Source organism: Neofelis nebulosa, chromosome 2 (genome assembly GCF_028018385.1).
Source record: "Neofelis nebulosa isolate mNeoNeb1 chromosome 2, mNeoNeb1.pri, whole genome shotgun sequence".
NCBI lineage: Eukaryota > Metazoa > Chordata > Mammalia > Carnivora > Felidae > Neofelis > Neofelis nebulosa.
Window position 1 is genome coordinate 18,932,494 of NC_080783.1, and position 21,242 is coordinate 18,953,735.

Genomic DNA, 21,242 nt, shown 5'->3' on the forward strand with positions numbered 1-21,242 from the left:
TGCTCACCCCTGGTACTACGCAAGACACATGGAAAGGCAGAGTCTCTTTCCCGATCTGTTCTCTTCCACCCTCCCTGTAGGCAGTGCAGGGGCTTTGAGGGGTGATGAGAAATGTGTTCAATACATTCAGCAAAAAATCCAGTAACCTATTACTGAGTGTCCGTCCACTCCAGGGCCAGAGACTGGGATGGAAGAGGCTGGAAGGAGGGGCAGAGAGAGGGGAGCTAGAGCAGCTGGGTCAGCATTCCCGATTTGGACACTGACTCAGGCCCCAGGAATGCCAAGGAAGGGGGGTGGGCAGCCACCAGAGCCGGGCTGGGATCCTGTTGGCACCGGGAGATGTAGGGACAGCGGGCACAGAGGGATGTTGGGACGGGGGCTCCCACACACTGGGACCCACCTCCAAACCACTGGTAGAAACAGAGGTCTCTCACTCTGGGCCCTCCAGCCCACCGCACACCTTCACGGTGATTCTAGCTCCCCACCTGCCCCGCCCATCCCACTCCAGCTCCCCCAGCAGAGAGAGGGACAGGCTCCTGGGACTCAGATGAGGACATTTGGGCATACAATGCCGGCTCTCCCGCGACCGCCCACAAACCCCTTGTCCCCAGCCTCCCTGCTGGCTCCAATTTGCCCTTTCTAACTTCAGCACCTCCCACGACTGAAGTGTGTACGAGGAAGACAGTCAAGCTCTACCTGCGTCCATTTTCCCTCCTTTGGCGCCTGACAACGATGAGAAGGAACCCAGGACTCTGAGAGCCCACTTCCTCCCACCTGGCGCCCCCGCAGCGCTCCAAGCCACCTCCCTCCATCGCAAAGTCCTTGGAGCTTGTCCTTGGAGACCCAGCAGGGAGCCCGGGCCCAGGCCTCCAAATTCCAGGTGAGCCCCTTCCCTCCCCACCCTGCCCCAGGCGGCTGGGCGAGAGCAGCTGAGCCCGAGGAGCCCTCCCTCCCGCTGCCTGACACCCAGAGAGAAACCGATCCCGGGAGGGCAGGGCGCCAGGGGCCGGGCCCAGAATAGTGCTGCCCAGCCTGTGTTGCGCACTTGCTCTGGGTTGGTCCGGGGTTGGCCGCATGGAGCACGCACTGCGCCGGGTACAGGGGTCCCGGGGGACGGGAGCTGGGGCAGCCGAGGCCAGGGGATTGCGAGCACACCACACCCTGTGAACGAGTGTGAATGAGTGTGTGTGCGTGTGCGCATGAGCCTGTGGGTGCCTGTGAACTCGTGTGCGCGCGCGTGTGTGTGTTCTTTGTGTCAGCGACGTATGTGGTGCCCTGCATGTCTGGGAATGGTTGGATGTGTTTTTCCGAGTGTGTCTAAGTGTTGGTGTATGGGTGTGTTTGCGGGGGTGCACTTGTGCGTGCATGCGTGTGCGTGCTTGCACGCGCACACGTGGTGGGAAAGGAAGCTACCCGTGGGTTCGGGGATGCAGGGCGTTTCCCCACCCCTTCAGACATTCTTCTCCTCACAGAACCCATCCTGGAGCAGCCTTGGGGGACCTGAGCGTCAAGGTAGGCGGGGCTGCCTTCTCAAGGGCGTAGCCTCTCCTCCTACTTCGTTTGTCTCCCACCTCTCTGGGCCCCCCAGTCTCCACTCTGCTAGCCTGGCTTTTCTGTCTCTCCTTTTTCCTTCTTTGTTCCTCTGTTTCTTTTTTCCCCTCACACCCTCTTTCCTCTTTCAGAGGAAGTAGGGGGAATCTAGAGTCGGAAGACTCCGAACCTAGTCCTGTTAGCACTTAGGAAATAGCTGTGTGAATTGTGGTGAATTGCCCCACCTCTCTGATCTCAGGTCCCGCTTTAGTAAAATGAGGATGATGATAACATCTCCCTCATAAGATTGCTATGAGGTTTGAGTGAGAAATATATTGGAGGAGAACCCTTGGGAAGCTTGCAAATGTGAAATATTATTATTAATAACATTTTAATTGATTTTGTTGTGTTACTCCCCATTAACCAAACAGGCCCCATTCCCCCTTCCAGAGATGAGCTGTCTAGAACAAGGAGAGAACACTTCATGGCCATCGCCGGCCATGACCGCAGGCTCAGAACGAAGCCGTGAGAAACAGGGGGCCAAGTCCTCGAGGTGGACAAGGCAGGAGGCTGTGGCGGAAGGGGAGCTACCGGGTCTGGGGGAAGGTGAGGCCAAGGCCAGTTCTGGGGAGATGGGAGCGGGGGCAGTGGGACATCCCGGAGCCTGGGGCTGGGGCTCTGCTCTGGATCCTTCCAGAGCACAGAGTTGGCCCCACCCTCATCTTGTAGTCTGTCTCTCCACATGGGAAAAGTCACCTGCACAGCAGAGCCAGGGGCCTGACGCGGCCAACTCAGGACAGAGCCACTGTCTTGTGTGACTCTGAGACTCAGCTTTCTCACCTGCAAAATGGGGCCACAGCACCCAGGCTTCCCAAGGCTGCTGTGAGGATGAACAGAGCCAGCAGATGAGAAAGGTCTCTAGAAGACGGACTTACTGTCCTCTCCCCACCAACAGATCCCCAGGCCAAGCCACCTGCTGAGTACGCCGGGCTGGAGGCCACGTTCCCCAAGGCCACACACTTGTCCCAGGCTGCTCCTTTGGCCAAAGTGGGCGCCCCACCAACAGAGTGGGACATCTTCCCCCCTAACCACGAAGCCTCGGCCGCTGGCTCCAGCACAGACGAGCTGGAGCTGGACATAGGGTTCCCAGCCACAGCATCGTGGGGGTATGAGCTCGGCCTGGTGGAAGAGAGGCCTGCCCTGTGCCCATCCCCACGGGCCCTGTTACCCAGGCTGGGCTGGGACGACGAACTGCAGAAGCCGGGGGCCCAGGTCTACATGCACTTCATGCAGGAGCACACCTGCTACGACGCCATGGCAACCAGTTCCAAGCTGGTCATCTTCGACACCACGCTGGAGGTGAGGCTGTGGCTCTGCCCCACCTCCGTTCTCATGGGGCTGCAGCCTCCACTCACCCGCTCCAGGGCCCCCCGCGAGTCCCTTTCCAGAGCTCCTTCTTAGCACCACGGAGACCAGTGCTGGGGAGGACCCCTACTCCCCAGTTGTCATCCCAGCTCTGCCATTGAGTATGTGTAGGCTTTGGCATCAGTCACCGCTCTCATCTCTAAAATGGGAATGGGGGCCCCTGGCTGGTTCAGTCAGATGAGCATACAGCTCTTGATCTTGGGGTCATAAGTTTGAGCCCCGTGTTCGGTGTAGAGATTACTAAAAAAAAAAAAAAGTAAAAAATGACATAAAATGGGGACAGGAAATGCCTGCTTTGCCCTCCAAGTTTCGGAGGACTCCTGGAATAACCCGGGTCAAGTGGGAGCACTTTGTGAACCCCTAAGTATGGGGAAGACCTTGCAGGCTGGCTTAGGACAAACAGCAGGGAGCTCTCAGTAAGAGAAAAATAGGATGGGTTCTAGCCCCCGCTCTTCCCTTCGGCTAAGCTATAGAACGCCCGCTTCCATTTTTACCATCACGTATAGCGGGGCAGTGTTTCCAGAAGCACGGCGATAGTATTACTTAGGGTGAAGCCAAATGAGTCAACGTCAGATTTATTTAGAGAAATCTATTTTGCAGATGCAACGCGAATAAGCGTACCTCCAGCACGTAGATTAGCGAAAACTATAGTGTGTGTGACTGTACGCACGTAGCACCCGAGTAGAAACCCCGAGTGAGTTCGTCACACCCTGATGTGCCAGGTGAAGGCGTCACCACAGTGCCTCCGGCCACCAGCAGCCTCATCTCCGTAGCAAGTGTGCCTGGCAAAGAGCGTGCCAGTGTGTGCCATGGCCTAGGACGGGCAGTCAAGCTCATGCAGAGGAGATCTCGGGAGAAGGCCCCGGGGGAGGACCCTGGTTGGGACAGGGTGCCACTGAGGGGCAGTGAGAGACTCACCCCTCAGTGTTCTCTCTGGCCCTCAGATCAAGAAGGCCTTCTTTGCCCTAGTGGCCAACGGCATCCGGGCGGCACCGCTGTGGGACAGCAAGAAGCAGAGCTTCGTGGGTGAGGAGGGGCTGGGAGGCAGAGGGAAGAGAGAGATCTTCGAGGGGATTCTGGGGCTGAGCTCCGACACGCCACGGGTTCGGGCAGACCCTTGGTGTGAGCCAAGCCGGGGGCTGGCGTGGGGGAACATCCGATCCCGGCCTCGTGGTGGCCAGCTGGGAGACCCCATGAGTGGAGGAGGTGTGACCAGCTGACCACTCCAGCTCTACTCACCCATGGGCCCGTGTCATAGGTGCTAGATAGGAAAAGAGGAAAGGGAGAGGAAGGAATTAGGAGAATAGAAAAGGGTGCAGCGGGGGGCGGGGAGAGAAATTACAGGGGAGGCACAAAAGGCGGGGGAGGGGCTGCCCTGCTTCCCTCTGTCCACAGTTCCCACAGCTGTCTCAGACCTAGGACTCTGGCAGATCCCGGAAGGGGGTCTGACCCCTCAACCTGCCTCCCACCACGGGGCCCCAGGCTGACCTCCTGCCCTTCCCTCCTAACCCCGCAGGGATGCTGACCATCACAGACTTCATCTTGGTGCTGCATCGCTATTACAGGTCCCCGCTGGTGAGGAGTGGGCTGGGGACCCCAGGGGCTCCCATCTGGGCTGGGGCGGAGGGTGGCTCAGGGAGCCTGGTGCCCGAGGGGCCCGTGTCCGACTTCCGGAGTCCTGTCAACGTCTCTAGGTCCAGATCTATGAGATTGAAGAACATAAGATTGAGACCTGGAGAGGTGAGCTGGCGGAAGGGACCTGGAAGGGGCTGAGGGTGTGTGGGTGAGCATGGGGCCAAGGACCCGAGGCGGAGGATGGGCGGTGGGGATTTCTTGGAGGGCGCAGGGAAAGGGTGAGAGGGAGCCCAGAGGGCCTGAGGGAGGAAGACAGAGGGGCTGCCCAGTGAGGCAGGGTGGCCAGCTCCTCAGGCCTGACTCTGGCTTTTTCCTACAGAGATCTACCTTCAAGGCTGCTTCAAGCCTCTGGTCTCCATTTCTCCCAGCAGCAGGTAAGCGTCCCCAGCCACCCACCTGAGCCTCCTTGCCTGAGCAGTCCCCTTCCGGGTCAGCCCCTCAGTTCTGACCTCAGGGGCCCATCCCGTGGCAGACAAGGCAGCCTGGTCACCCTGTCCTTCTGCAGGGGCTGGGGTGGGGGTTGTGTCTCCCCCAGACCCACTGCTCCCACCTCTGCAGCCTGTTTGAAGCCGTCTACACCCTCATCAAGAACCGGATCCACCGTCTGCCGGTCCTGGACCCGGTCTCAGGCGCCGTGCTCCACATCCTCACACACAAGCGACTGCTCAAGTTCCTGCACATCTTTGTGAGCCTGGGCACAGCCTCAGGGTGACCCGAGGGGCTGAGAAGTCATTGGCCCAGCAGACCGGGGAGGGAGCCGCTGGGAGCACTCTGGGGGCTGCTCCACCTTGACTGCCACCTGTCCCCAACCCACCCAGGGCTCCCTGCTGCCCCAGCCCTCCTTCCTCTCCCGCACCATCCAAGATCTGGGCATCGGCACATTCCGAGACTTGGCCGTGGTGCTGGACACGGCGCCCATCCTGACGGCCCTGGACATCTTTGTGGACCGGCGCGTGTCTGCGCTGCCTGTGGTCAACGAAGCTGGTACCTGCACCCAGAAGTGGGGCTGGCTGGGGTGGGGCCGTGGCAGGCAGGGGTCTGTGGGCATCTGCTCGGGACCCAGGGTGGAGTTAGAAGTCTGCCTGCTTAAATCTTGGACCCTTACTTAGCCTCTCTGTGCCTCAGTTTCCTCATTTGTGAAATGGGAATCTTAATAACACCCATCCTCTGACTTCACGGGATGATTTGAAAAGATTATGTGCAGTTAAGAAGCATGGTAAGAGGAGGGGCGCCTGGGTGGCGCAGTCGGTTAAGCGTCCGACTTCAGCCAGGTCACGATCTCACGGTCCGTGAGTTCGAGCCCCGCGTCAGGCTCTGGGCTGATGGCTCAGAGCCTGGAGCCTGTTTCCAATTCTGTGTCTCCCTCTCTCTCTGTCCCTCCCCCGTTCATGCTCTGTCTCTCTCTGTCCCAAAAAATAAAATAAACGTTGAAAAAAAAAATTTTTAAAAAAGAAGCATGGTAAGAGGAAACCGAAGATGAGGTTTTTAATGGGAATTCACCCTAAAATGGGCCATGGGATCCAGCCAGACCTCACCTTCTTGCCTTGAAGAGAGGGATTAGAGGGACTACATGATCATTTCTTTGGTTGAACTGTGGCTGTAAACTGTTTCAAAGTCAAAATTGCTGTAATGAAGCTAGATATCAAAAAATGTTTTTTTATTTGTTTTTGTGTTTTGAATGTTTATTCGTTTTTTGAGAGACAGAGACAGAGCACAAGCAGGGGAGGGGCAGAGAGAGAGAGAGGGAGACACAGACTCCGAAGCAGGCTCCAGGCTCTGAGCTGTCAGCCCAGAACCCAACGCGGGGCTCGAACCCACGAACGGCGAGATCGTGCTCTGAGCCAAAGTCGGACGCTTAACTGACTGAGCCACCCAGGTGCCCCAAGAAATGTTTTGATTTATTTTTCATTATGAAGAATTGCAAATGTATGAAAATGGTAGGACAAACTGTATAATGAAAGCCACATATCCGTCACCTGGATTAACTATTGTTAACACGTTGCCATAACCAGGGTTTTTTTCCCCCCTATTTTTTGCTAAAGTGATTTAAATTACAGAGATCATGTTGTTTTATCCTTAACCCTTTAGTCTGCATCTCTTAAAATCAGTATATGTCCTATATCACCTAACAAAACCAGAATAACTTACTAATATCATCGAATATCTGAATCTAATTCTCATTTCCTCGCCTTCCTCGAGAATATCTTTTTTACAGGTGGTTTGTACAAACCAGGATCCAGTTAAGGTCCATGCTTTGCAATGCTTCTTTTGTCTTTAGTTTCTTTAATCCAGAACAGTTCCTTCCTCACTTAATTTTCATAGCACTGTAATGACATTCCTGGGTCAGTTGTCCTATAGAATGATGTCCCCCCATCCAGATTTGTCTCTTTGCTTTCTACGGACGGCCTCAGTGTTGTTCCTCTATTCCTGAGTTTCCTGTAAACTGGAAATTAGATCTGAAGGCTTGATCAGATTCAGGCTATCCATTTGAGGCTAGGATATTTCAGAGGTGACACTGTGTAGTCGAATTGCATCACATGGGGAGGCATGATTTCAGGCGTCTCCTCTCTGGCTGTGATGCTGTGTGATCTGTGGGTTTAGGTAGTGGCCCCTTGATGCCTGTTTTAAAGCCAGTAGCCTGGGGGCGCCTGGGTGCCTCCACCGGTTAAGCTGACTTCGGCTCGGGTCATGATCTCCCAGGTTCATGGGTTTGAGCCCCGTGTCAGGCCCTCTGCTGTCAGCACAGAGCTCGCATCAGATCCTCTGTCCCCCTCTCTCTCTGCCCCTCCCCTGCTTGCACTCCCTCTCTGTCTCTCTCAAAATAAATAAATAACTTAAAAAAAAAAAAAAAAGCCTGCAGCCTGGGGAGGACATGGAGATGTCCAGTAACTCTTTCTGAAAGGCTGCCTCGGGCCCTTGCACAGCATGCTGGTTCTGACGTGAACCTCTTCCTTTTCTCTCACCACCTGGCCCCCCACCACCCCTGCAGGACAAGTCGTGGGCCTCTACTCCCGCTTCGATGTGATTGTAAGTGTCTGCGGGAATAGGGAACTGGGGTGCCACCGGGAGGCTGTGGGTGTGAGAACCAATGGAAGGGTATCTGTAGCCCGGAAAGACCTTTAGAGGTGTGTAGAGGGCAAGTGGATAGGTGGAGCCTGGTTAAGGGGCTGACTGACATGGCACTTGCCTCCCCGCCCCAGCACCTGGCTGCCCAGCAAACCTACAACCACCTGGACATGAGTGTGGGCGAAGCCCTGAAGCAGAGGACACTGTGTCTGGAAGGAGTCCTTTCCTGCCAGCCCCATGAGAGCTTGGGGGAAGTCATCGACCGGATTGCCCGGGAGCAGGTACCTCGTGCCCCTTCATACATGCCCCCAGCACGTATGGCCCAGTCCCCATGAGCAGCTCCAGCTGTCCTTGGACACCGGACACCTGCCCTGTCCTCCCATTTTATGGCCATTTCAAGCTCTCAGTGTCCACACTGGTCTGCAACTGATCCTGCGACTGGAGATCTGTCCACACCGGTCTGCAACTGGTCCTGCTAAGGGCCACAGACAGCCGATCACCCCAGCGTGGTCAGAGCTACTTCTAACTGGTTTCTAGGAGATACTTTTCGGCTCCCCCACTTATGTCATTGCCCCTGAGTCTTGGTGACAATCTCGTTGGTTACCATAGCTGCATGGCTCAAACCTCTCACTGATCCTCTGTGGACCCGCAGGTACACCGGCTGGTGCTAGTGGACGAGACCCAGCATCTCCTGGGCGTGGTGTCCCTCTCCGACATCCTTCAGGCACTGGTGCTCAGCCCTGCTGGCATCGATGCCCTCGGTGCCTGAGAATATCTGAGTCCTCACTCCCAGGCCGTCTTCCACACGCAGAAGCCAACGAAGGGAGCAGGGAACACGGTCTCCATCTTTCCCCACCCCAGTTTGCTGGTTTGGCTGTGGTTCAGGTAGGCTCTGCCCTGGGCCATCGGCCTTAGCACCAGCCCATTGGTCTTCCTAGGCTCTCAGATCTCAGCCTGAGGCCCCCTGAGGATGGGGGTGCCCAGCTCACTGCTGAGCAGCCCCATGAAAACTACAAGTATCAGGACTCCCCGTGGGGCCCCCACTCTGTCCCATTCTCCACTGAGGTCATGAGGGTCATCACAAGAGGGGTGGACAGGGGCTGGGGTCAAGGCAAGGGCGGTGATGTGATTTCAGATGCTCTGGGGAGTTTGACCTGCCTTCTCGCAACTCAGCTCCCACCTGCTGGGAATCCCACCGGAAGGAAGCAAGTTAATAAACCTTTGTTGAATGGAATTTCCATGCTCAGTCAGAACTACAGCTGAAAGGAGGGGTTTCTATCTAAGTAATCATCTCAGTAAATCCGACATGATCTCAGACTCTTTCCTGGTACCGTGTTGGCTAGGAGCTGGCTCAGATTCCACCTGCTTGGCAGTGGATGGCAAGACGAGGTTCCCCTACTGGAAACGCAACCTCTCCTGCCCACGTAGTCACTGTCTTGTCTTCTCTTTTCCTCACAGGCTTCACCAGCCCTCTGTCATTGCCCTTGCCCTGCCTGTGCTCCCAGAAGCCCTCAGGAATTCCCAGTCCTCCATGGGATGATGAAATTAAGAACAGCTGAGTCGAGCCTGGAGATCTATGAACCAGAGGCACTGAGATTACCCCAGGGCTGCTTGCTCCATGCCTACCCATATCACTTTCCCCCCCACTGGCCCCAGTGGAGCAGCGAGCCTTCAGCCAGTTGGGTGTATTCAGGGGCTCTGGATTCCTCAGCTTCTGGACTACCTGGGAGGCCCTGCTATTCTTCCACACTACTAAGGGTGGCTCCCCACAACTTGGCCACTGCCCTTCTTCCCTCCCAGCATTGAAACAGCAGCCATGTGGAGAGCCTGTTGAGTGGGGTCCTCCCTCCATTCTCATCCCGAGCACCAGCAGACGGTGTTCTCAGTCCCCAGTGACAGCCTGTGTTTGGATCACTGAGGATGAACACTGAGAAAACAAAAAGAAAAAGAACAACCAACCTGTGCACTTAAATTGTATAAGCTTCACTCCGAAAACGCTAGTCATTTGGCCTGAACTTGCAGCAAGAGCCCTGTGCTTTCTGAATTCAAAGACGCGAGGGAGAATCTGTAATTGACAAACGCTACCACTGGCCTTGCTTTTGTGCATAGAGTGTTAGTTTCTTTTTTCATTTTTTATTTATAACAAAACCATAAAGAAGATGTTAATTAGTTAATGACAGAGTAAGTGCAACTCAGTCCACAAACTCTAATCTGCTAGAGACAACTTTTTTTTTTTAAACACTGAATGTAATTCCTATTATGGACCCCATTTCACCAGGTGGTAGAAATTAATCTCCATTTGGGGTTCACCCACCACCTTTTCCTGGGGTTAAATTCGGTGAGAAGGGGAGGCTTTGAGTAGTGGAAGACTTTGTTCCTCACTTATCAACCACACTTGTCAGCACCTGCTAAAATATTCCCATTCCCATCTCTCTGTCACTTGGTCGGTCACTGGTGGGCATGGCCCCTGCTAGGTGCTCCCTCAGTCCCTACCACAAAGCCTCCTTGGGCCTGCCTTCTCTTGGGGCATGAAGACATTCTAGCTCCTGGACCTGCACCCCTCTGGGCTTCAGGATGCTGTGTGGTCCCAAGCACATCTGCTCAGGCGGACAGCAAGTGATCTGTTCTGCGCTGAGTTTTGCTCTGTGTGTGTGTGTGTGTGTGTGTGTGTGTGTTTAGCCCCTACCCTGGAAACATAGGGCACAGGGCTCTTCTTATCATCTCCTTATCATTTCCAAACCTCTCTGGGGTATTTATCATATTCACCTCCTCCCTTCAGACACAGCTCCCTTCTCAGGGGCCCCAGAAATGTCTACAGTCTCTTTGCCTCCCCACCCCCTACCAACCTATGGAATCTTCACCAGCGGGGCCTTTTTCTCTAACCCGTCATCCATTCTTCCAAGTCCACTGCATGTGTCTTGAGTTCTTGCCACCTGCCTTGAGGGTCAGGCTTTGGAAATTCCAAAGCCAAGGCCAGGCTTCAGTTATGTCATCCCTCCCCTGTGGCAGTGGACGCTGTCTGCTATCCAGTGGAGAGAGGAGAGGTTAATATTTCTAAAATATGATCCCACCACATTTACCTCACAGAGCAACAGAGTGGAGACATTTGTGCTTGATGAGTCAGGCAGTAAATGAAGGCATTTTCTCACAGACACGCAGCTTCTGTTTCCGACTTTGCCATAACCCATGGGTCAGTGCTGGTTCTGCTCTGGCCCTGCCTGGGAAGGTCCTGGGCCTTGGGCTCAAGTGGGAGGATGGGGGTGCTTCTCTGGGCCTGTCTCAAGCGACAACCTTGGGGAGCCTGGGGCAGGCTGCCTCCTGCTGCAGCTGACTGTAGGGAATGTGTAGCAGGGTCAGTCCTTTGAGGTGGTGTCCCAGGTTGCTCTGCGTGAGCAGACCGTCAGGTCAGCCCAGGCGTTCAGTGGAAAGGGCAGCCCTGAGGAAATCACTCTCTCCCCCTCCTGCTCCCCCCCACCCAAGAGTAGATAGGTCTCCAGCCTCCTGGGCCCACCATCCTGAGGACCCAACAGTTACCCCTTGGGCCCTTCTCCCCAACCCTCAGTTTCTGACAGCCCTCCCACATCATGGCTGCTAGAAAAGAGGCAAAGGGTTGCCATGGGGACTACTCCCGCCCCAACTCTGAATAAAAGTATGAAGGCCAGCCACTCTGCTGGCTCCTCTGTTCATACCTATGAACCCGGGGCTGGCCAAATGGTGCAGGCATCATTGCCTCCATGCCCCCGACTCCTGCCCTGACCCCCGAGGCCCCTCCGAGTTTCTGTGACCTCCAGGCCGGACTCTCATCCACCTCTCTCATCATCTCACATCACCTCAGCAGTTATCAACCCTGGCTGTGCCACAGGATCCCCAGGGGAGCTTTATAAGATGGTAATTCCAGGGCTCCGTTCCTAGAGAGATGTTAATTTCCTGACTTGGGGGGTGCGACCAGGGCAACTGTATTTTTTTGTAGAAACTAGAGGCTTGCGATGCATAACACATGATGGGCACGATAGCTTGCTGAGAAATACAGGCGCCTCATTTCCATAATTAGGAAAATCGTCTGTCGCCCTATGGCATCTATATTATTTGTTATGACCAAGATCTACAAGAAGAGCTGGCTGAAAGCAGGGGCACAAGGTAGAAGATACACGATTTGCTGGCATTCTCACTAGCCTTACAAACATGTGCAAATACAGAAGAATTCAGCACAGGGTTACATTATGTCCATCCCCTGACGACAACTGTCAGAATTTGTATTGGACGTGCACCTTACATCTGGAATCACAAATAATGAGCTAGAACTGAACGAACATTAATGAGCCAAGATACAAGAGCTAAAACATCTGTAGAACACGAGCATGTAGACAGCCAGAAAATATTGGGTACTCGGTCTATTTTTACTCCTGGGAGTGCTGCATAAATGTTTAAGAAGACAAGCTGATGTCAAGGAGCACCTACATGGCTCAGCCAGTTAAGCACCTGACTCGATTTCAGCTCAAGTCACGATCTCATGATCCATGAGATCTGTGCTTACGGCATGGAGCCTGCTTGGGATTCATTCCCTCTCTGTCTCTCTCTCTCTGTCTCTCTCTCTCAAAAATAAATAAATAAACATTAAAAAGAAGAAGAAGAAGAAGAAGAAGAAGAAGACAAGCTGATTCCTTAAAGTCTTACCCAAAAATATGGATTCTAATTGGATCCAACAAGTTCAAATTAGCTGGAAAGGGAGTAATGAGATGTGCACATTGTTTTCGGTCAAGAGCGTATCTCCTGTGCTGAATTAATGTCCACTTATCCGTAATTATCCTAATTCCTATTGTTCTTTCCTCGCAGTCAGGTCAGGGTGGATAATCGGGGAGCCTCACTGTGACAACACTTCCCTGTGACTTATGTGGGCAGCTCAGAGTCCTCGAGACCCCAGCCCCACCGTGGTCTGAAGGAGCAGACACTGGAAAAGGCAGAAGTTGCTGAGTGACTTGGTGACAGAAATCTCGCACCCCACCCCCTGCCCCGAGCCCGGCCCCCATTCTCTGCATTTAAAGGGACCACTCACAGGTGGATCCCTGCACAGGTGGGGGACAGCTATGCCCTCAGAGTCAGGAATTCCTCCCAGTTCTCTCCAGATTGCTCCATACAGAAAGCTCTGTATCCTCCCCTCTTCTTCCTTCCCTTGCCTACCATCCCAGCCTCTTCTCATTTAACAAACATTTTTTAATCGCCTCCTAAGTGCTAGACACAGAGTTGCTCACTGGGCTCCAAACTGAAAGGAACTTGGTTTGTGCCCTCTGGTGGGTGCACAGCTGGTGGGGGAGACCGTGGGGTCTCCAACAAGGTGAACAGGTTGAGCGCTCAGTTCTCTCATGTGGGTGGGGAGGTGGGGAGAGCACAGAGGAAGTGCTTGTGCTCCCCCCCGGAGAGGTCAGGGGAGGCTTTTCAAAGGCAGTGACATTTGAGCTGAGCCCTAAGGAAGGGCAAGTTCTCTGGGATGACGTGGCAGTTGGTGAAGAGACGGTTCCAAGAAGAGGGGACACGAAGAACCAAATATTGAGGCCAGAAAGAGCATAACGTGCTCAGGCAAATACAAGGAGTTGGGGTTCAGCTGTGGAAAGGGTGTCTGGGCAGGGAGTGGGGGTGGCGGGCAGGGTGCCAGAGTCTTCTAAGCCATGATAAGGACTTTGGACTTTGCTTCATGCCTGAGGGAAGCCTCTGAAGGACTTTAATAAGGGCAATGATATGATTTTCTTTATCCTCACAAACAGAAGAAATTTGATTTTAGTTTTCTATGACCCAGCAGGAATTTACAACTGGGGCTGGGCCTCACTGCCTTCTCCGGCCCCCGGTACACCGAGTCTCCGTGCCAACCTGCTTTCCCTCTGGTTGGCTTCCTGTACGGAAGAGGCTGGAAAACTAAAAACTACCATCCCCATGTTCTCTTGCAGCTCAAGCTCCAGCCTCTCAGTTGTGTGTGAGGCACACGGAAGGTGGGAGGGAGGCGGCGGTCATGGGGGCCAGGAGTGGGGGGCGGGGAAGCTACTGCCCACCTCCCCGTCCCCCACCCACCCCCACCAGCCCTGACCTGGGAGACGCGGAGTAGCATAGGGCCCGCAGTTGTAGCGATAGCTTCCCAGCACTCGTCCTCCCGAGGGCAGGGCGGCCAGTGTGAAGCATCCCAGGCTGAGTGCCCCAGGGGCGTCCCAGGAGTCATTCCTGGAGGTCCAGCCTAGCGCGCCTTCACCCATGTTTGTAGCACCTCATTACCCCTATCAAAGCACTTCTGTTCAAAAGACGGTGCCCCTCTTGGTGCCCGGAGGATTGTTCTGCGGATCCTTCTCGGGCAGGGCCTTGGCCAACAGCGCGTGAAGCCAAGGCCTCTGTGCGAGGTCCAGGAAAACACAGGTGTTCTCATTTTCCATGGAGGGAGATGGCTCCACCTCCCACAAGATCCTTAAGTGGGGACACGGTGTTCCCCAAACACAGAAAGGGGGTCAGATGCTGGGTCATCAAAAAGAATGACAAAGGTCTCCAATTATCAATAAAAGTCCTTTATTCTATATTTTTCCCAAAGATAGCCATGTGACTGCCGGGGGGGGGTGGGGGGCGGGGGGGAGAAGTGGCCTTTTATCTGAGAAGGAAACGTTCAAAATTATAAAAGTGGCCAAAGCTCAGGGTTCTACAGAAAGTACACTGTCTTGGACCGCTGGCGTCTGGGAGCCTCTCGTCTGAGACACAGCAGTGGCCAGAAATTACTGTGCCAGAGAGAGAGAGAGAGAGAGAGAGAGAGAGAGAAGGGGGCTGCTCCAGGAAGGCCCGGGCCCAGCTCAGCACTGTCTCTGCAGGAAACGCAGGCCCACCTTCTTATTGGGAACCAGGACGATGCGGGCCACGCTCCTCACCTCCCCCGTCTCGGGGGCCAGGACCACCTCATACTTCTGGATCAGCTGGGAGGTAAAACACACATGGGCCTTAGAATCCGCGATCTCCGTCCCCTGCCCTCCGCTACACGCTCCCTCCCTGTGCTGCCCTTCCGCTCCTCCCCACGGCCTCCATCAGCCCTCCCTGGCCCACTCGGCCCTCCAGCCTCTCCCCCGCTCACCCTTGACAGCAGCAGCTGCATCTCCAGTTCCGCAATCCTGCGACCCAGGCAAGCCCGGACCCCATAGCCAAAGGGCACAGAGCCAAATGGATGCTGGACCCCAGGGGTAGCAGGCTGGCTCTTCTTCAGCCAGCGGTAGGGCCAGAAGCTCTCTGGCTCAGGGAAGATGTCAGGGTCACGGGACACCACATAGTGACAGAACACAAACTGGGTCTGCGGAGCGAGAAGGGGCAGCCCATCAGCTTAGGGCCGCAGGGCACCCCGGGAGCCCCAGCTCTTCAGCCCCACTCACGTTCTTGGGGAAGAGGAAGCCACCGACTTCGATTTCCTTTTCCGTGATGACCCGGGAGTTCGTGGGGACCACGGGGTAAAGGCTGCAGGGAAAAGAAAGCACAGGTTCGCCTCTGGTGCCCCAGGCCCTTCTTCCCATCTCACCCCTGGCCCTGGCGCCAGCCCAGCAGCCCCCACTTCCGACTCCTGTCTGAGTCCTCCTCTGCACAGACCCTGTGCTCCTGGGAACCGCAACCTACCGCAGGGTCTCCTTAAGCACAGCTTTGAGCAGGGGCATGTGTGCTAAGTCCTTGTACTTGGGCACGTGCCCGGGGGGTACCACGCCCACCACTTCCTTATGCAAGGCAGCCTGGATCTCTGGGTTCTTTGAAAGATGGTACAGGGCCCACGTCATTGTGTTGGATGTCTGGGAGGCAGAGGGAGAGATAAAGTGAGGAGGGATTTCTAGGAAAAAGGCTAGTTAGGTAGTGGGCGGAGTGTGAGTGAGCGTGCGTGGAGAAATGAATTTGCCGCGAGCATGGCAGAAACAGACACAGGGGCTCATGGGGACCCTTCATGTGACTCCACGGCAGGATGAGGACCCATACGATGGAGAATCACGTTCTAACAACAAGGAAACCGTAACAGAAGGAAACCCCATGTGACAAAAGGAATGCAGAGTCTGACCAAGAAGGCGCTTGTGGTCGAGCTCTCTGCTTAAATTGCATCTCAAATAGATGTGAGATGTGACTTCCTAGCTGGCCAAGAGAGGCTCCAGGAGGCGATGGGATCCCTCTTACAAAAGAACCATTCCCAGAGCACCTGGATCGCTCAGTCGAGTTGGGCGTCCGACTCTTGATTTCTGCTCAGGTTATGATCCCAGAGTTGCGGGATCAAGCCCCACATCAGGCTCTGTGCTGTGTGTGGAGCCTGCTTAAGATTCTCTCTCTCTCTGTCTCCCTCTCTCCCTCTCCACTGCTCACATGCAGGCTCTCTCTCTCTCAGATAAAAATAATAAATAAAAAACAAACGAAAAAGAACCATTTCCTGCCCACCTCTGCCGAGTTGAAGGACCTCCCTGTTTTCCTTCTAGCTCTACATCTGTGACACAGAAAGAGAAGCAGGTACCTGGAGGAACGAAGGTCAGGCTCAGATGAGGGTAATGGGGAATTGGTTCAGGACAGGAGCTGGGAGCCCCCGGTCTCCTTGCTGGCCCCCCTCACGCACCGTGTCTACGCCAGCCAGGAGCAGCTCGGGCAGGCTGCCCATGACCTCATGAGCACTGAGCTGTCCTCTGGTGAGCAGGAAGTGCAGGTAGCCAGATATCTGCACTTCATCTGGCCCACTTTTCTGCAGCTGGGTCTCTATCTCCTTGAGTTTCTGATCAATCAGCTTCTTCCCTAAAGAGACAATGGAGAACAGAGGAGGACAAGGTCAAAAGCCATGATCTCCCAGGACCAAGAGCCACTCTGACGGCTGGAAGCATGAGGTAGGGAGTCCTGGGACAGACTGCTGACGCACGGACCCTAGAACCCACCCCACAACCTCCCTCCCTGGTTTCCTCACCGAAAGAGAAGATGGTGTTCCAGCCATCCAGATATCGCTTCCAGAAAGGCAGCAAGGAACGGCTCCACTTGGGGAGGAAGGTGACATAGAGTGAGTTCTGGAACATGAGCCCGACAGACCTGACGAAGGCCACGGTGTCCTGGGGGATGGGTCGCTCCAGGCAGCCAATACGTTTCTCAAACAGGATGTAGCAAATAGCTGGCAATGCGCAAAGGCCATCACAAGAGGTAGTGTCATGGCACCCAGAATCCAGGGGGCTTGAGGAGGGGGAACACAACCTGCCTTTGGCCCCTGCCCGCCCCAGCCCCTGTCCCCACAAGGGTACCTTCCAAGGCAAAGTAGTAGAAATGGTGAGCCATGTCAGACACGTGGTCCCCTGAGGCACTCTCTGCCAAAAGATGGTTCAGGTGGGCCAGGAAGTCGTCAATCACCTCATTCAGAGCATCGGTGTAGAGCGCAGCCTCACTGGGCTTCAGCATCCGCTGGTTCAGAGCTTGGCGTAGCTGGTACCAGTGGTGTCCTTCCCTGTGGAGGATGGAGGAACCGCACACTTGTAAGCAGCTGATGGAGGTTAGATTAGATGGGGTCTTCCCCCTGCCCCGAGACCTCAACAGGGTCTAGGAAAATCTCAGACTCCTAGACTTAGAATTACAGAATCACCGAATTTCAAATGACAGAATCTTGGAATCACAAAACTTCAGAATCTCACTATACCATCGTGGGAGTAGTCAAGATGGGCATCTGGAACCAGACTCCCTGGGGTCAAGTCACAGGTCTGATGATTACTGGCTGAGTGACCTTAGGCAGGTGACTTAACGCCTCTGTGCCTCAGTTTCCCCTTCCATAAAAAGGGAATAATAAGCGTGCCTATCTTAGTAGGGTTGTTTGGACAACTACAGTGCTTAGATCAGAGCCTGGCACATGGCGAATGCTTAAGGAATGTCGACTCTGATTATCTTAGGATGCTACAACTCCAGAATCTTCTGTATGTGAAATGAGGAGGAACTACGATGGTTCCAGTCCTCTGTGTGGTGGATGAGGAAGAAAGGAGGAACAAATGAGGGTTCCTGGGATGCTCAGATTCTGGACCTTCATGCTCTGCTTGACTTAGTGGGTCTAAGGGACAGGGAGACCCACCAGGCGGGTGCCCCAGCCCCTCTTGCTACGGGCATCCAGTAGGGGGTTGTGTCCCCATCCTGGTTAGACAGGGATGTTCACAAGGGTGGGACCATGCTTCCCACAGCGGGGCTTCATGTTCAGGAACTGTCCCCACCCACAGCTGTCCCCCAAACCTGTTACCTCTCCTAAGCAAGCTGGGTATGGGCCAAGTTTTTAAAAGCTAGTTGCAGACTAATAAGTACAATATGGTCAATTTTACGAGGAGGAAAGGAAATCCTAAATATCCGTATGTGTATCCACATGTTTCCACATAGAGTAGAGAAGAAGGACCCACCAAACTGTCAGGATTACTTGGAAGAATGGGATGGGAGTGGGCGGTAGGCAGACAATATTTCATCATTGGAAATTTTACAGTAAGTATTACTTTTGAATTTTAAAAACCAAGATGGTATTTTAAAAAGATAGACGCTAAAAAGGCTTATGGCAAGAATTGGGGTTTATTTTTTTAATTTTAGAAAATTATTTATTTAAATGAACCTGAAACCCCAGGAGTTTTCTTTATTATGTTGGGAAACCCTGCAAAAAGATCAACGAAAAGTGTTGCTGACAAAGAAATGAAAGCCAGAATAGACTCATGTATTGGAACTTCAGGCTGTAGGGTTTCTCTGAGAGTAAAAAATTCTCCCAATAGTAGCGATCAGATTTGCGGAACTTAAATGAGAACATTTTTGCGGTTGTTAAAATATTTCTTGGGAAGACAATGTTTCATAGAATGAGATGTAAAAATACATATATTTATGTACTTATGCACATATATACGCTAAAACAAAAAAGAACTTATCGTTGGTTAGTAAAATAGCTTTAAAATACATGTATATGGTACAATATAACTAGGAAACTGGCTTTAGAGTAAAAAATTAAAAACAGGTGACAAAGGGGTGCACATAATATCCGGCTCCAATTCTAGATCCTGAGCCACCAATTCCAGTGGTGGCCTGACCTGGCAAAAACTTAAGACCCAAATCTTGCCCTTGGGGTCAGACATCAAGTTAAAGAGCTCTTGAAACACAGGCATTCTCTGTTCTCTTCCCAGAACTTCGAGCAAAGGGCTCAGTAATTGTTGAAGTTCTAAAACTGTCTACCTGTGAAGGAACCAGGAAAAAGGGGTGGAAAAAAACCACATGTGATGGGAGAATGGACGTATGGGCATCAAAGGCAGATGAAATGCACCCTCTCACCAGTTCGCTTCCTTTCCAAAAGTATCAAGGCATTAATTTCTTGAATTCCAGAATCGGAGAGATCTCGTTCGCTAGTGGCAAGTGATGTAAAACCTCTCTAGGCTTCAGTTTCTTCATCTGTAAAATGGGGATTATAATACTATCTACTTCATGGGCTTGTTGTGAGGATAAGGCGAGATAATAAATGTAAAGAGACTAGCCTGATACCTGGCATGTCACAAACACATAGTTAGCTACTATCCTTGGTGCCATTACCACAACCACCGCCAGGATCAACTCTCGTCTCTTAAGAAATGTCGAAAGCATGAGATGTCAAGCAACTAGGGAAAATAAAAGTCGTTCATTACTTTGGAGCTCTGTTAACATACCATAGCAAAAAGAAACCCGTCACAGGGTGAAAGAGGTGATGGGGATTAAAGACTACATTTATCATGGTGAGCACTGAGTAATGTATAGAATTGTAGAAGCACTATTTGTACCCCTGAAACTAATATAACACTGTATGTTAACTGTACTGGAATTAAAATAAAAAACGATTTTAAAAAACCCTGTAATATACCCAGTTACAACCTGTGACACTGGGAATGGTTCATCGCCAATGATTCTCGATTGTTTACTTCAATTGGCACATGCGTATATAACATGTTCAGCCCGTCCTCGAATTTGTCACTGCCAAAATAATCTTAACTTTTCTGGGTGTAATTTCAAGGCTGAAACCCACATCTGTTTCTACGTATGGAGAGCACCTGTGAAAGTTATATGCAACAACAAACCTATAATACATAATTTAGGAAATATTTTTAAAGTCAAATTCAGCCTTCCTAATTAATATGGTGACAATGTTTTTTCAACTACACATAGATTATGGTTCACGTTGCGATATCTTCAACCATAATGTAGAATAATGGGGCTGGAAAGGTCCTAGAGAGAGCTTGGAGGCATTCTACCCCAAACTTCCCATTTTACATATGAGAAACATATGGCCAAGGAAGGAGAAATTATTCATTTGTCCAAAGTCATAAAATACATTAGTGGAAAAGACAATGAATGGCCGCTGGGCTTCAGCCCATCCCAACCACTGCTTTCTAGACTGAGTATCAGGCTCAGAGGATGAAGGGAGAGCCTACCCTGCCCATCATCCCCTGGCTTCCCAATGCCATTGCCCTTGGGCCTGGCCCTCTGAGGCCTTGTACCAGTCCCTTTAGGCCCCAGCTCACGTGGTGAAGGGCCCATAAGCCAGGCCCTGTTGGTCCCGGTGCTCCTTCCATAGTTCCATGTCGTTCCGTACTGGGTACTTGCTCTCTTGCCGCATCACTTGCTCCAGGAGTGGGGCACTGGCCAGGTTCACATGCATCTGAGGCCCTAGGCGGGTTACCCACATTGGACCATACTTGGTCTTGTTCAGCATCTGTGGGGGTCAATGAAAGCTGAATAACCATGGCCCATCCATGTAGGCATTTACTAGAGAGGAGATGGGATGGGGGAGTATCTGATAATCACACCAGAGCAAGTGGGATGGGCGAAAGCAAATTTTAAAGGAGGTAGGCACTAGGATGGCCTGTGGTTCTGAAAGAACACTGGGGGGAAAAAATGAGCACACAGGAGTTAGAATATTCAGAGCAATGAGTATCTGGCAGAACTGGGAGAATTGAGGTCCTTGGAGAAGCGAGATTTTAGAAAAATGGGATGTGGTAAACGGGGGTATGTTTTGAGGTATAAACATATGGGGTCCAAGGTTTTAGAGAAACTGAACCCTTTAGTGAGGTATAATAGAACACCTATGGCTTCTTCAAAGAAGCATTTAAATCTACTGCAGCTTGCTTTCAATGAGATAAAGATAAATACCTCATGTATTCAGTGAGAAAAAAGAAACACAGTAGAAACTCCAGGAAAAACAAGAAGCTGAGAAAGAAAGTCAAGATTAAATATGAAGTAAGGTATGTGGTATGAATTTATTTTTAACAAAAAAGTTATTAGCTGCTCAGTAAAATAATGATCAACTATTTTATCTTAGAATTTCTAAAGCACTTGACAATCGGTACCCATTGCATCTGTGAAACTGGCATTGGTGTAATGTTTTTATAGGTGCTGGAAATGAGGGGGAAAATAAGTATACTTTGAGTTTTGGAGGTAAAACTTAAAAAGAATCCACAAACACTGAGACTAAATTTACTGGCTAAGTTAACACCCACAAACTTAAAGAATTTGAAACATAGTGGTTTCTTACTGTGTTTTACTATTGGTGTTAAAAACTAAGATTCTCCTAGGACCAATGCGACCTAATTGCCCTCAATATATTA

At 52.4% G+C, this 21,242-nt stretch overlaps 2 protein-coding genes across 7 annotated transcripts in view; one reads left to right on the forward strand and one right to left on the reverse strand.

Annotated features, from left to right (window-relative positions):
• The first annotated feature begins 386 nt into the window (after positions 1–386).
• PRKAG3 (protein kinase AMP-activated non-catalytic subunit gamma 3) lies at positions 387–9,830 on the forward strand. Of its 5 annotated transcripts, none has more exons than XM_058704641.1 (14): positions 387–880; positions 1,473–1,512; positions 1,962–2,136; positions 2,486–2,889; positions 3,900–3,981; positions 4,472–4,530; positions 4,650–4,695; positions 4,910–4,964; positions 5,149–5,275; positions 5,409–5,574; positions 7,580–7,617; positions 7,791–7,937; positions 8,309–8,541; positions 9,115–9,830. In XM_058704641.1, exons 3-13 carry the CDS (start codon positions 1,983–1,985, stop codon positions 8,423–8,425), a joined length of 1,395 nt encoding a protein of 464 aa, XP_058560624.1. In that variant the 5' UTR covers positions 387–880; positions 1,473–1,512; positions 1,962–1,982; the 3' UTR covers positions 8,426–8,541; positions 9,115–9,830. The 5 variants fall into 5 exon arrangements, with proteins under 5 accessions (XP_058560624.1, XP_058560613.1, XP_058560598.1 ...); XM_058704630.1 differs by having other exon boundaries at positions 1,981–2,136; XM_058704615.1 differs by lacking the exon at positions 387–880 and adding an exon at positions 1,027–1,095 and having other exon boundaries at positions 1,981–2,136.
• A 4,442-nt stretch (positions 9,831–14,272) lies between these two features.
• LOC131497926 (sterol 26-hydroxylase, mitochondrial) overlaps positions 14,273–21,242 on the reverse strand; it is a 33,201-nt gene continuing 26,231 nt past the window's right edge. For both annotated transcript variants that reach the window (XM_058704654.1, XM_058704663.1), the window contains exons 2-9: positions 20,160–20,350; positions 16,911–17,110; positions 16,586–16,783; positions 16,247–16,419; positions 15,280–15,446; positions 15,042–15,123; positions 14,750–14,962; positions 14,273–14,594 (exon numbers count right to left, since the gene is read on the reverse strand). In XM_058704654.1, coding sequence (XP_058560637.1) covers positions 14,475–14,594; positions 14,750–14,962; positions 15,042–15,123; positions 15,280–15,446; positions 16,247–16,419; positions 16,586–16,783; positions 16,911–17,110; positions 20,160–20,350 — 1,344 coding nt within the window. In that variant the 3' untranslated portion in view covers positions 14,273–14,474. The remainder of the gene's footprint in view (positions 14,595–14,749; positions 14,963–15,041; positions 15,124–15,279; positions 15,447–16,246; positions 16,420–16,585; positions 16,784–16,910; positions 17,111–20,159; positions 20,351–21,242) is intronic.